The sequence below is a fragment of the Nilaparvata lugens genome, chromosome 2 (assembly GCF_014356525.2).
Source record: "Nilaparvata lugens isolate BPH chromosome 2, ASM1435652v1, whole genome shotgun sequence".
Lineage (NCBI taxonomy): Eukaryota > Metazoa > Arthropoda > Insecta > Hemiptera > Delphacidae > Nilaparvata > Nilaparvata lugens.
This window is the reverse complement of record NC_052505.1, coordinates 19,331,808-19,344,859: the sequence shown is the minus strand read 5'-3', so window position 1 is coordinate 19,344,859 and position 13,052 is coordinate 19,331,808. Positions and strand designations below refer to the sequence as shown.

The following is a 13,052-nucleotide window of genomic DNA, read 5'->3' as shown; positions in this document are numbered from 1 at the left end:
AAACAATTAGATGATGAACTGTGTGTGTGGCAGAGAGGACCTGGAGTCCTAACTCCGCCCTAATAAAGGCATATAATCAATCAAGCTGTTGGCCGAATTCCTTTTTGTACCGAAACTTTATTTAAGAATTGCTTGTTATTGATTTCAGAACTGTCTTGAATTTTGATTCTGACTTAACTCATACGGAGTGACATATGATGTTCTATTGATTTACATATTACAAGTTGCATAATTAGAAATCAGTAGGCCTACTATAGTTCATGAGCGAGTTCTCCAGCCAAGGGGGCTCAATAGTTTAATCAAGATTAAAAAAAGATATTACACGTGCAATATGGAGTTTGCCTCAGAAATGTTATGAAGTGTGCAGGTACGACCCAGTAGCTGGTGCTACCTACCGCCAGAATAGAGGACTACACCAGTGGGCGTTCCAATCCACCAATCAGAAGAGAGTATTGGGAGCTGGGAGCATGGCTTTCAGCCATTGGTCCGTTATTCTTATAGAGCCATGATTTTGGCATTCTCTATCATTCCCATTATCTTCTATCAGAGACAAAACAAATTCTCCAGTCCGGGGGCGCACTAGTCTAATTTTCTTCAACTTCTAGTAAATCTCAAAAAAAAAGTTTCTGACAAACATGTTCTCATTCCTCATATTTCATGAAATAGCCTATACGCTTCAAATAACGATAATTCAACTTATATATTCATTCATTAGACTTCGTTATTACAATTGCCAATATATACGACTCAAAATTATAAACTTATAACTGGTAATATGTAACTCGCAAGTAGAAAACCCAATTAAAGTATTCCATCCCTCTCTTATCTCAGGGGTGCCCACAGCCGAGGGGTTTTGACGCAGATTGCATAATTGCGATTCTTGGGCAGATCTCAAAAACAACAAATCTTGGTACCTTGGTAGTCAGCAGTGATTACAGATGACTTTTTTCGGGGTTCCCAATTTATGAGGGGGAACCTGCTGAATTTTTCTAAATTTGGGGGAGAGTGTGGGCACCCCTGCAGGGCACACCCTGTGGGCATCAACATATCCTCATGTTCATAAAATAAACTAATATAATATGAAGTGAACCAACAGTAATAACAGTCCGGGTCTTGTCTTGTGGCTTTGCCTATCTGCGGAGGGCCACTCGACTACAATACTACCCGTTCAAAACATTCTCGAAATTGTATCTTTCCATAAGCAACAGATGCTCTTTTGAATCTTCTCAAAAGCAACGTGTTGCATCCGAAAAGATACACAAGAAGGTTTTTGGAGTAAAGTCCTTTTACATCAATCAGAGAATAAACAATCTAGTATAGAAGTTTTCTCTGGCACAACACAGCCTATCAGCTGGCATTCGTTCAACATGCTCTTTCCTTTGTTGGTGATACGTTGCAACTCTCTCATTCATGAAGAATCTCTTCTTCCATCTTGGTCTCTGAAGCTTGATGTTTTTGCTAAGCGAATATCACCCCGCGAACCATACCTGTACACCGTTTACAAGTCACGGAGGCAAAGCTACGGGCCGCGTAGGCTACTGTACTATAGTATCCAAGCTGGCCTGAGAAACTAAAAATTTGCTACCTCTATAAATTAACAATGTTTTTTTTTCAATTACAGACGAACTTGGTGCCTTACCCTCGAATTCATTTTCCGTTAGCAACCTATGCACCGGTCATTTCGGCGGAGAAAGCCTACCATGAGCAGATGACTGTGGCCGAGATCACAAACGCTTGCTTCGAGCCGGCCAATCAGATGGTCAAATGCGATCCTCGGCTTGGAAAGTACATGGCTTGCTGCATGCTTTACAGGTCGGTAGTCCGATAACAAACTGCAATAACATTCATTACCTTTTTTGCCATAGAATTATAGGCCTACCGTGCAATAGGGGTACACTTCTATGCAGGCAGCAGATATGATCTTTCAAACCCAGACAGAGGGTGTCTCTATCAAGGGAAGTTCAAAATAAGGGGATGATCACATTGGATGCGTATATGTGCAAGTGAAAGTCAGATCATGCATGAAACAAAATTCGATTATTGTGCGTTTTCGAATAAATTTAAAATTTGAATTTTATGAATTGAATGAATGTGAAGTGTACAGATGGAAATAAATTGGAAGTTGCATTTGTTCAAATGTTAATTAATGAATAATTATTATTAAACGAAGATCCCAATTAAATGCTGTAAATCACCCCGAAGACATCTGCTACTGCAAATATTGACAGCATGGTGTTCAATTATTGTACTGTACCATATAGTGATATAATGAGATCCACGTTTTAATGGAAGTGAAAAGAGATAGGAAAACAACGTTGCCAATTCTCTGCCTTGCCACTGCCTTCTATAGAGGATAGCTGATACAGGTATATCTGATGGAAATTCGATGAACTCTACTATACAAAAATTATTTGTCAGCCCGGGAATGACAAATAACTTTTGTATAGTAGCGCTCATCGAATTTCCATCGAGCTGTTCACCCTGCTGTCAATATTTGCAGTAGCAGAAGTCTTTGGGGTGATTTACAGCATTTTCAAATACAAATTCATTTATTTTGCCATAAAATAGTACAGATTGATAAAATAAATATTCTAACTTACAAATTGGCACTACCGGCAAAGAAAAACTTGTGCGCCGTCAATGAGTTCGAACAACTACGTACAGCAGACATGTCAATAGAAAGAAAATAGAGCTAATTCAAACCACTAAAATAAATAAAATTACGGAAACCAGGTCACTTCTCAATACTTACAAACTATAAGACAAAGTAACAAAATTACAAGCAAATGACAAACTCAATTTAAAAATTAAACTTAATTTCGAATTTAATTGGGATTTTCATTTAATAATAATAATGAATTAAATAATTAAATAAAAATTCGGTGGTGGATTGCAGAGGTGACGTGGTGCCTAAGGACGTGAACGCGGCGATTGCGACAATCAAGACCAAGCGCACCATCCAGTTCGTCGACTGGTGTCCAACCGGCTTCAAGGTGGGCATCAACTACCAGCCGCCCACCGTGGTGCCCGGTGGTGACCTCGCCAAGGTAAGAACTCATCCACCACTTATTCATGTAAATGTCACAAATAAAACAATATAAGGTGGTTGAGTAGTACCATAGAGAAAATAAAAAGATATCCGCCAAGGTATAGGTAGGTCGTTTTCGGTAGTTTTAGTCAACTACCATGAGGAAAGATAGCATATAAGGAGATATCCCATGGTATACGTCGTTTTGAGTGTAGTACCATGAGAAAATATAGCCTAAAAAGATATCCATGGTATAGATAGTACCAAGGATTTGAGTATAGTAGCATGAGAAAAGATAGCCTAAAAAGATATCTATGGTATAGATAGTACCATGGATTTGAGTAGCACCATGAGAAAAGATAGCATTGGTGGATATCCGATTGTATAGGTAGTTTATGTTCCAAATTCCAAGCCAATTTTTTTCACCTGAATCCGACTACTGTCTATTATTATTGTTTTCATCCGTGAAACGCTGCATGATAAGTGTGGACGTGGCTTAAAGCCGTGTTTGAGAGCCTTGAAAATGAAACTTGAATCTGAAATGGCAATATCTTTATTTGTCATCTAAGGCTAGGCGCACATCAGTTAGTCAAGACAAGACATGATCAGACACGTTCAGTCACAATACTTCACATAGCTGCTTATGAAGACATGTCTAATTGCGATGACTAATCAGTGGGTGATGCGTCATAAGCAGCAATGTGAAGTATTGTGACTAAACGTGTCTGGTCATGTCTTGTCTTTGACTAACTGGTGTGCGCCTAGACTTACTGTTGAATATGCCAGAAGTCTTCACCTCCAGCCGTATAGGAATAAGATACCTAGCTGTTGTTACGTAATAATCATACTAAATTAATATCTCACTTATTTTGTATTTTGGAATAAATTGAATTGAATAACTGATTGAAGATTGTGATGATTTAATTGTTGAAATAGGTGCAACGCGCTGTCTGCATGCTGTCCAACACGACGGCGATCGCTGAGGCGTGGGCCAGACTGGACCACAAGTTCGACCTGATGTACGCGAAGCGCGCATTCGTCCACTGGTACGTCGGCGAGGGTATGGAGGAGGGCGAGTTCAGCGAGGCTCGCGAGGACTTGGCCGCCCTCGAGAAGGACTACGAGGAGGTCGGGGTCGACTCGACCGAGGGAGAGGTCGAGGATGGCGACGAGTATTAGAAACTGCCACTAAAAACACCAGCATCACCACACTAATAAATTTTTAAACACCCAACAACTATCTACTGCCTTTTCTACAAAAAAAAAAAAATGGTAGATGCCTTTAAAATTGATAGATAAACGAATTGAAACAACTATTACTGCCTTCTGCATTTTCTACAAGAAAAATACTAGATGCCTTTAAAATTAATAGATTAACGAATTGAAACAACTATTACTGCCTTCTGCATTTTGTGCAAGAAAAATACTAGATGCCTATAAAATCGATAAATTAACGAATTGAAATTTTTATCTATACAGCCTTCTGCATTTTCCACAAGAAAAATACTAGATGCCTATAAAATTGATAAACAAACTGATAGCTTATAGAAATGTCTTTTCTTTAGGGCTACTTTTAATATAAATCTCAGAACCCTTTTAAATTATTTTGTCACAACATATTTCGACATGAAAATAGCATTAATGTCCGAAAAATGTTGTGACAAAATAATTTAAAAGGGTGCTGAGATTTATATTTTTACTTATAGAAGTGATATTTTTGACAACAACCCAAAGTTTTCATTATGGATAGATATCTCAACATTTCACCAGCAACAGTATCTGAAACTGATAGCTTTAACTTAGCTCTCAGACAAACTTAAGAGCCATATACACCATCTTCGTTTAATGCTAAACCATGATATCTACTGTAATTCATCTACAAAAACCAAATAGTTGAAAAATTAATAAATTGACGAATAGCTTATACATAGTTCTCAGACTTACTTGGGCCACTACCACCCTAAACAAAACCATAGTGCAAGACAGGTGGTTGATGATGACGTCAGCACAGGTAGGGCTCCTACACCAATAAAATCACTAGCTGATATAGATCAGCTGATTTCAACAAATTGTTATTGGTGTAGGAGCCCTACCTGTGCTGACGTCACCAGAATCCACTATGGCTTTGTCTACGGAGTGCTTGGGCCCGTTTGCACAGTAAAAGCTAAAACTGAATTGAATCAGCTGGTGGCTTAAACTCAAAATGAGCCCACAATATACAAAAAAAATTTCTGAACAAGTGGAACGGAGCTTCCGCCCAAGCTTGTGGCAGTCTATTAAATGACATGATGTCCAACAACGATTATAATTATTTTTTGACTTGGAAAATCTGTTAATTGGAATATCAATAATGCCTACTCTACCAATATTCCAATATTAATCTGCGTTCATAAATAATCCAATAATTTCACCCTGCATTTTATTAAATCATTGACCGACTATATAATTATATTTAAGTAGCCTACCGGTACCGTTTGAATCCATTCTGAATTCTAATTGAAAATATTGTTTGATAAGACCCGTAGAAAATGTTGTACATAATAAAGAAAAACAATAGGCCTACACAGTTTTCAAACACACTTAACTTATATTTATAAAGAAAGGAAATTTATGTTTTAGGTATTGTAGGTTAGTTCATGTTGTATGATGTTTATTTTTTGTCAAAGTATTTCTGATATCGAAATTCCCTTATTTAAAGCACTGTATGTGCATGCCTTAGCTAATGTACCAAAGAAATTTTCAAAAAATCGTTTGAGATCGATTAAGTTGAACAGAATGAACCTGTTAATTTTTATTCCAACAATCAATATTCTTATATTTTTATCTCAACTGGTATAATATACTGTAATGCTATCCATAAAGCTGACATTTCTATTCTTCGATCAAAAAACGAACATTGAGTTCACCATTCCAATTATGACTCTAAAACAAGTTCTGAAATACAAGCTAAAACACAATTTATGTATTTTATTTCTGTATAGATGCAAATATTTTTGATTGTGAAATGTACACTGTAACTATTTTACGCTCATCCTGTTTTCAAAAATAATTGTAAAAATATTGGCAGAAACTATATTTAAATTACCGTACAGTACACGTTCACCCTATAAATATTCACAATACCAAATAACGCAATCTACTGTACTGCTACGGTTTAATATTATATTTCCAATATTGTGGCATCAATTCAATTGCACACAGTCTCACTATTGAGTTGGAAAATAAAAGTTCAACTTAACATGATAATCTATACCCTATGTGAGTAGTATTCATAGTTGTAACTGTACTTCAATTTCAAATTATGATTTTAATCTATAAAATAATTTTTAGATATTGGACTATATTTATTTATTCTATTAATAATATATATTTATTTTAAAATGAGTTTCTCACAACGAATCATCACTACGTTATTGAATATACTCAATAGATTTATAATTTATGAAATAGCATTTAGTGATGCACGGTGATATCCTAATTTGATGTATTTTAATTTTTATAAAACAGTGCCTTCTTGTTGGTAAATATAATTGTATTAATCTTATTTAACCGCAGCTTTCCTATGATATGCTATTTGTAGTAGATATTAGGAAGCAGCCAATTATGGGCGCCTAGTTTTAATAATTTTCATTAGTAAAAATGTTATCTCAAATTATATCAATGATTCCAACTTGTTAACGATATTTTGCATTTTTATACTACGCGGTTAATACGAAACGTTGAAATAAATATTTATTTATCATGATTACAATACTGTGTGTTATTTGCTCCTATCATAATCCAAAGTCTTGAATACTGAACAATCTTTTGAAAAAATCTTCAGCCTGTTACCTACAAATGTAATGAAATGTACCAAGTTTACTGAGTTTTCCTGCTGTTTACGTTATAAAAGGATTAACTTTAAAAAGAGGTACACTTCAGAACTTTTGAGTACTAAGGGATGGTTTCCGAGCTCGGGATTTAGCTAAGTTCTAGACTTTTGAGCAGCTGGAGTCAGAAAATTGGCTTTCCGAAACGGGGCGTATAATTATATTGTAGTTTTTATGGTAATCTTCATTTTCTCATTTATATAATTGGAAACGTTTTTTCTTGGCGAAATTAAAAATTCATAACTAATTCAAAATAGCTGAAACTGCACTATTTTCTCTTTATTTTATTTTGTGTTCAATTTTCTAGCTTTAATTTAATCGTGGACTACAACTACGCATCGTTTTGTAAAGCCAATTTTCTGACTCCAGCTGCTCAAAAGTCTAGAACTTAGCTAAATCCTGAGCTCGGAAACCGGCCCTAAATCTCAAAGTTGGAAGCATAGTTTGTATGAAATAAGTTGAGACTTGGAGAAAATATCCTGTTGCGAAATTTCTAACTACTTAGACGCAAACGACAAACATCAAATAAGTAAAATATTTGAATATCATATTATACTGGAACAAGTTATTCAGTGAAGGATATTATGTTTTATTGGGTAGGAGAGTGGAAAAATTAAGACAGTTTTTAGCACTTCCTCTAAACAAATTTATTGCAAACCTGTCAATGAATTAGAGTAGTTTGTAGAATGTTGTAGTATTTTTCAACATTGATAATAAAGTAGAAAAAATATACTGCGATCAACTCTATTAAATCTAAGGTAAAATGCTTTATCGACTAGTCCAATTCAAATAAAAGTTTAGTCAATAGGCTCTATTGAAAAATATTTATCAACACAGCATTAAACAGTAGTTGGTGAAAAAAATTATAACAAAATTAAATTCATACTCCAAAGACAATAATAGTTGGTAAATAATAAATTTTATCAATATTACTTGAAAAGTTTTCTTAGAATCTCAAATTTTGGAGAACACAGCTTTCATCATAATAAAACAAGCTAGAAAACTATCTTATAATAATGTGATAATTTAATAATAATTTAGTTAATTTAATTAAATGAATAATTAATTATCAATTTAATTATTTTAAATAATAATACATTATCAATATTCCTTAAAAAGTTTTCTTAGAATCTTCAATTTTGGAAAACACAGTTTTCAGCATAAAACAAGCTAGCAATCTAGGTACTTACTCTAATAAGCACTGATCTACTAAAAAATTATGCAATTTATAACAATTATCAAGATAGATAAAGCCAACAAAATGTATGTTTAATCAAAATTAAATAACTGCTTCAAAAAGTATTCAATTTTAAATAATACCAAATTTTTTACAATAAGCTCATGTTTCATGTGCTTACCAAAACTGAATATCATACAGTAATTTATAATTGAAGAGTTGAAAAACAAATATATTTAATGAATACAAAAACAAACGTATTTAGTACCTGTTTGTAAACTTACTAAATTTTATTTGAAACAAAAAATCAAACAGTTTGAGACAAAGGGAGAGAAAAGAACTGTGGTTTCCATTAGCATCGTCTGTGGCAACTGTAGTTCAATCACTTGGAATTAAACACATAAATTAGAAACACTTTTACTGTATTCTATTTCTACTATTATTGCTTTGGAAAGGCCTAACCTAAATGAATTTAATGAGTATTAAAACGGTCTCTGCAATATGTAATTGATTACATCCAGTCTATCAATAAACTAAGATTTCCTCTGCAACTATCTCAAATAGCAAAAATATAAATAGTTGAAACAGAGTTGAAACTTTGGCTGAACACTTAGCCTTGGCGAAGATCAGTCTTGATGATATCCATCTCATGTTTCAACCTTCTCAGTTTTTATCTTCGCAGTTTCTGTGCTGGCCATTTCTTCTTTCAATTCTTTTTGGATGAAAGGCAATATCTTCTTATTAATATCAACCATCGTTTCAAGGTACTGATTAGCTTTCGCCTGAAAAAGAATAGAGAAGTTTCAACAGAAGCCTGGAAATTTCAATAATTTCAGAAAATAGTTATCAGAGAATAATTAAATCAAGTTTCAACACTAAGATGACGACTTGCAGACTATATAATTGTGAAAAATATGAAATACTCACCCTCTCTGACTAAGACCATAGAGAAACAATAGCGTAAGTAGATATCCCATGGTATAGGGCATTTATGTCGCAGCTTTTACTGTTATCTCAAGTCGATTACTATCGATTATTGTAGATTTTTACTGTTTTGTTGGGGTGAGAGTGTATGAACGGCACAATATGAAAGGTTACCAGCGTCACACAGCTTTTTGGGAAAGAAATACGTGAACTATCGGCTTGAGATAACAGTAAAAGTTACGTCATAAACGCCCTATACCATGAGATATCTACTTAAGCTATAGACATTCCATAGTATTCATAATACTGAAAACAGAATTAATGAGAAATTCTAACAATGTAAATAAGATATATCATGCAATCAAACAAAATATAATAATAATAATACGGAGGGTGATGCCCACATAAGCTCTTCTTAGGCTTGTGCGTGGGTAATGAGTGAGAGGGATGATGATGAGAGATGAAGACTACTTTTTAGGTAGTCGTGACCGACGGCTTATCGTCTCCTCCGAAAGACGGGGTGGCCGTATGTGATCGTGCTGTGATCATAAACTTTTGGCCCCGGTCGAGATTCGAACTCGGGTTCTCTTGATTATTAGCCCGGGCGTTATCACTTACTCCAACGAGCCACCCAATAATTGATTTAGTGTTTAAAAGATGTCACCATAGAGAAAATAAAGTATAAGAAGATATCCCATGGTATGGGGCGTTCATGTTCCAAATGTCACTGTTAACTCAAGCCGATAGTCCACGTAGGTTTTTTCGTGAAGCTATTTGACGCTGGTAGTCCCTCATTGTGTGCCGTTCTAACATTCTCACCACAACAACACAGTAATAATAGACAGTAATCGGCTTGAAATTTGGAACATAAACGACCTATACCATGAGATATCTCCTCATGCTATTTTTTCCCATGATGTCACCTATTGAAGATTGATTGATTGGTATTATCTTATTCTTTTCCCTGCTGAGATCATGAAACTATCATCAAATCTAATCTAGATTAAATCTAATGCATCTAAATTCGATAGTTTAATATTAATGAATTGACAATAAAGTGTCTATTTATTCAGTTAGGAATAAGATAGTTGATGAGTCACAGTATAGCTTGGGAGTGTATGAGCTGTAAAATATTTATGACCAGCAGGTAACCCGTGCTCCGCAAGGGTTTAATTGAGAACTTGGCAAACTGGACCTACTAAGATCTTGTTAAATTTAAAATAGGAGTATAACCATCCTCGGTAACTTGAGAATCGATATGCAAAATTTCAAGTTAATCAGTCCAGTAGTTCAGACGTGACGATGAGTCATTCGTGAATTTCCATCCCGTACTTGTGAAACCCAGTTCTTTCCTTTATTATAATATAGATTATTGATACCAATGATTGCTTAATCAAAGAGTTGGATTGGATGAAATGGATGAAATTAATTTCTAACGATTCTACAATTTAGTATTTAATATCGGGGCACCGAGCTTCGCTCGTTATTTTTATTTATTGAAAAACAGAACACAATTCTTTAAAATGATCGTGTTTATATTTTACAGCTGGCTATACGTCAGCTTATGAATTTCGGAGATAAGATATTTTGATTTTCCACAGAGCGCTCGCTCACTCACTTTTTATTATTCACAGACGACGAAAATTCAGCTGTTTTTCCAGGGATGAATTATCCTTTTTATGTCGTTCAGCGAGTTTTCCCAGGGATCATACCTAGTGCAATCGAATTTTTATATCATAAACCTACTATGTTCCAAAAATTGTGAAAATCGTTAAGAGCTGTTTTCGTGATCCGTTGGACATACATAACCATAAATAAATATAAATAACCAAATATAAAAATATATACAGAAATTACTTGCTTAATATAATAGGATGTCATTGATGAATAAATGATTTATTCAAATGTATAAATAAATAAATAAAATATACCTCCATTTTGGAGTATCCAGTTTCGTTATTGGATAGTTTCTCCTTCACTCCTTTCAGTTCAGCTTTGATGTCCTTCAAGTTCACTTCACACCTGCTGGAGTATTCTTTCAAAGATGCTGAAAAAACATTTAATCAAAATATCAGGAAAAGGAAAATTTGAGCTTAATTGAAGAAAACTGTGATTTTCCATTATGGAGAAATTCCACAATATCAATTCTTATTCAAGAAATGTTATCAAATTTGAGCTTATCTAATGCCTAATCCACATGTTGACCCAGTAAGCTGGCCCAGCCTGTAATGTGACCAGTGCCAATCAAGGCCGGCGGTAGCCAGCGTTGGCAAACCACCCATCCACACTGACGCTGGTCGTCATTAGGCCAACATGAAGGTGCGGCATAAGAAGTGACGCTTAGAACATAGCACTTGCTCACATTATTTGACATTTAAAAGAAAAATGAAAAGTTAGAAAACGTTCAAGAGTTGTTCGATTACTCATGGTCACGAATTGTCACAGAACTGGAATAATTTGGAGTTTAATTATATTTACAATATAATAATAATATTATATTTACAATAATAATTTAATCATTTCCTAAACCCCCCTCCCTTTCTTATGTGAAGATACAGAAAAAATTTCCTCTGTCAATCCTATAGAGCACCTTATCATGCATCAAGAAATGAATACTTACTCCTCAGCTCTACAGGTCTTTACAAACCTTGGCCTTCCTCACATAGCCTCTCCATCTGTCTCGATCCTCGGCCTGCCTCCTCCAGTTACAAACTCCAAGCGTCCTCAGATCGCGTTCCACATCATTCGTCCATCTATTTCTTGGTCGACATTTTCTTCTTCTGTTATATATTTTCTCCTTCCATATACATTTCACCACTCTTCCATCTCCCATTCTCTCATTGTATTCTTTTCACTGATTTAAATTGGAAAGAAATTTTGTTTTTTTTTTCTTTCTTTCATTCGCTATTTGGAAGTTTTTTATTTTTTTTGTAAAATTAGTTTTTTAAAATCTTATAATCATTGTTGTACAGTGTTTTAGTTTTACTTAGAGGGTTTACTTAGAGTCTAACTTAGTATTGGAGGGTTAAGTGTAAGAGAGGGCCGGCTGCGCCCTAACCTCGCCCTCCTAGGTTTTTAAAAAAGGCAGCTAATCAATCAATTAATGCTCAACATATGCCCCATCCTTCTTATTCTGCAAGCTTTTATCGACCGCACAATGTCTTCAATGTTTAAGAATTCCTCTATTTCAAAATTTTTTCTTCCTCTCCAGAGACCATTCTCAAAAACAGGGCCCCAGATTCTTCTCACCACCTTTCTTTCAAAAACTTTCAGTCTTTGCATATCTCCAGCAGTAAGCACCCATGTTTCCGATCCGCAGGCTTCACCAATGCTTTGTATAATTCAAGGAATGAATAGATAAACTATTTTTCCGTTCAAACAAAATAATCAAAATATTACAAGGAATTAAATAAAATCAAATAGTATCTTCCCAGAGTAATAGGCCTATTGTGCGGGTTCGATCTCATTATAATATAAATAAACGTTGAAACCGACACCACAGGCTTCAAAAATGCTTTGTATAATTCAAGGAATGAATAGATAAACTATTTTCCCGTTCAAACAAAATAATCACAACATTACAAGGAATAAAATAAAAATCAAATAGTATCTTCCCAGAGTAATACTGTGCGGGCTCGATCTCATTACAATAAACATAAACGTGTAATCTATTTATAGTATAGAACAATAGAAATCAAAAATAATATTCACCTATGATAAATTGAAGATGCATAATCACTTAATAAGATGCAGTTGAAGATGACAATAAGATAAAACCTCTCAGAAATCAAAATGATAGAATCCTTCCAAAGACAAGTTTGAAATTCGTAAGAATACATTTGGGATTGAACATTGAAGAATTTATTTAGGCCTTGTTTTGTAATGAATTTTGCGAAAAAATAGAGTTCTTGTAAGCTTGTATCTATAGTGTGGTCCACATTATAATGGCAGTGGATAAAGATAGAAGAATAGCGATGCCAATTCTCTGCATTAATTATATTTTTACACCGTCAAAAACATATTTGTTATCGTTGTGGACCTAGAAAAGGATAGT

At 34.5% G+C, this 13,052-nt stretch overlaps 2 protein-coding genes across 4 annotated transcripts in view; one reads left to right on the top strand and one right to left on the bottom strand.

The window, feature by feature from the left end:
* LOC111052848 (tubulin alpha chain, testis-specific) overlaps positions 1 to 6,779 on the top strand; it is a 78,380-nt gene extending 71,601 nt beyond the window's left edge. For both annotated transcript variants that reach the window (XM_022339650.2, XM_022339649.2), the window contains 3 exons: positions 1,622 to 1,812; positions 2,897 to 3,047; positions 3,965 to 6,779. In XM_022339650.2, coding sequence (XP_022195342.1) covers positions 1,622 to 1,812; positions 2,897 to 3,047; positions 3,965 to 4,207 — 585 coding nt within the window. In that variant the 3' untranslated portion in view covers positions 4,208 to 6,779. The remainder of the gene's footprint in view (positions 1 to 1,621; positions 1,813 to 2,896; positions 3,048 to 3,964) is intronic.
* Positions 6,780 to 7,519: 740 nt separating this feature from the next.
* LOC111052849 (cell division cycle and apoptosis regulator protein 1-like) overlaps positions 7,520 to 13,052 on the bottom strand; it is a 69,964-nt gene continuing 64,431 nt past the window's right edge. The window contains exons 20-21 of one of the 2 annotated variants that reach the window (XM_039420732.1): positions 10,930 to 11,045; positions 7,520 to 8,856 (exon numbers count right to left, since the gene is read on the bottom strand). In XM_039420732.1, coding sequence (XP_039276666.1) covers positions 8,722 to 8,856; positions 10,930 to 11,045 — 251 coding nt within the window. In that variant the 3' untranslated portion in view covers positions 7,520 to 8,721. The remainder of the gene's footprint in view (positions 8,857 to 10,929; positions 11,046 to 13,052) is intronic. The other variant, XM_039420733.1, reaches the window with a different exon arrangement.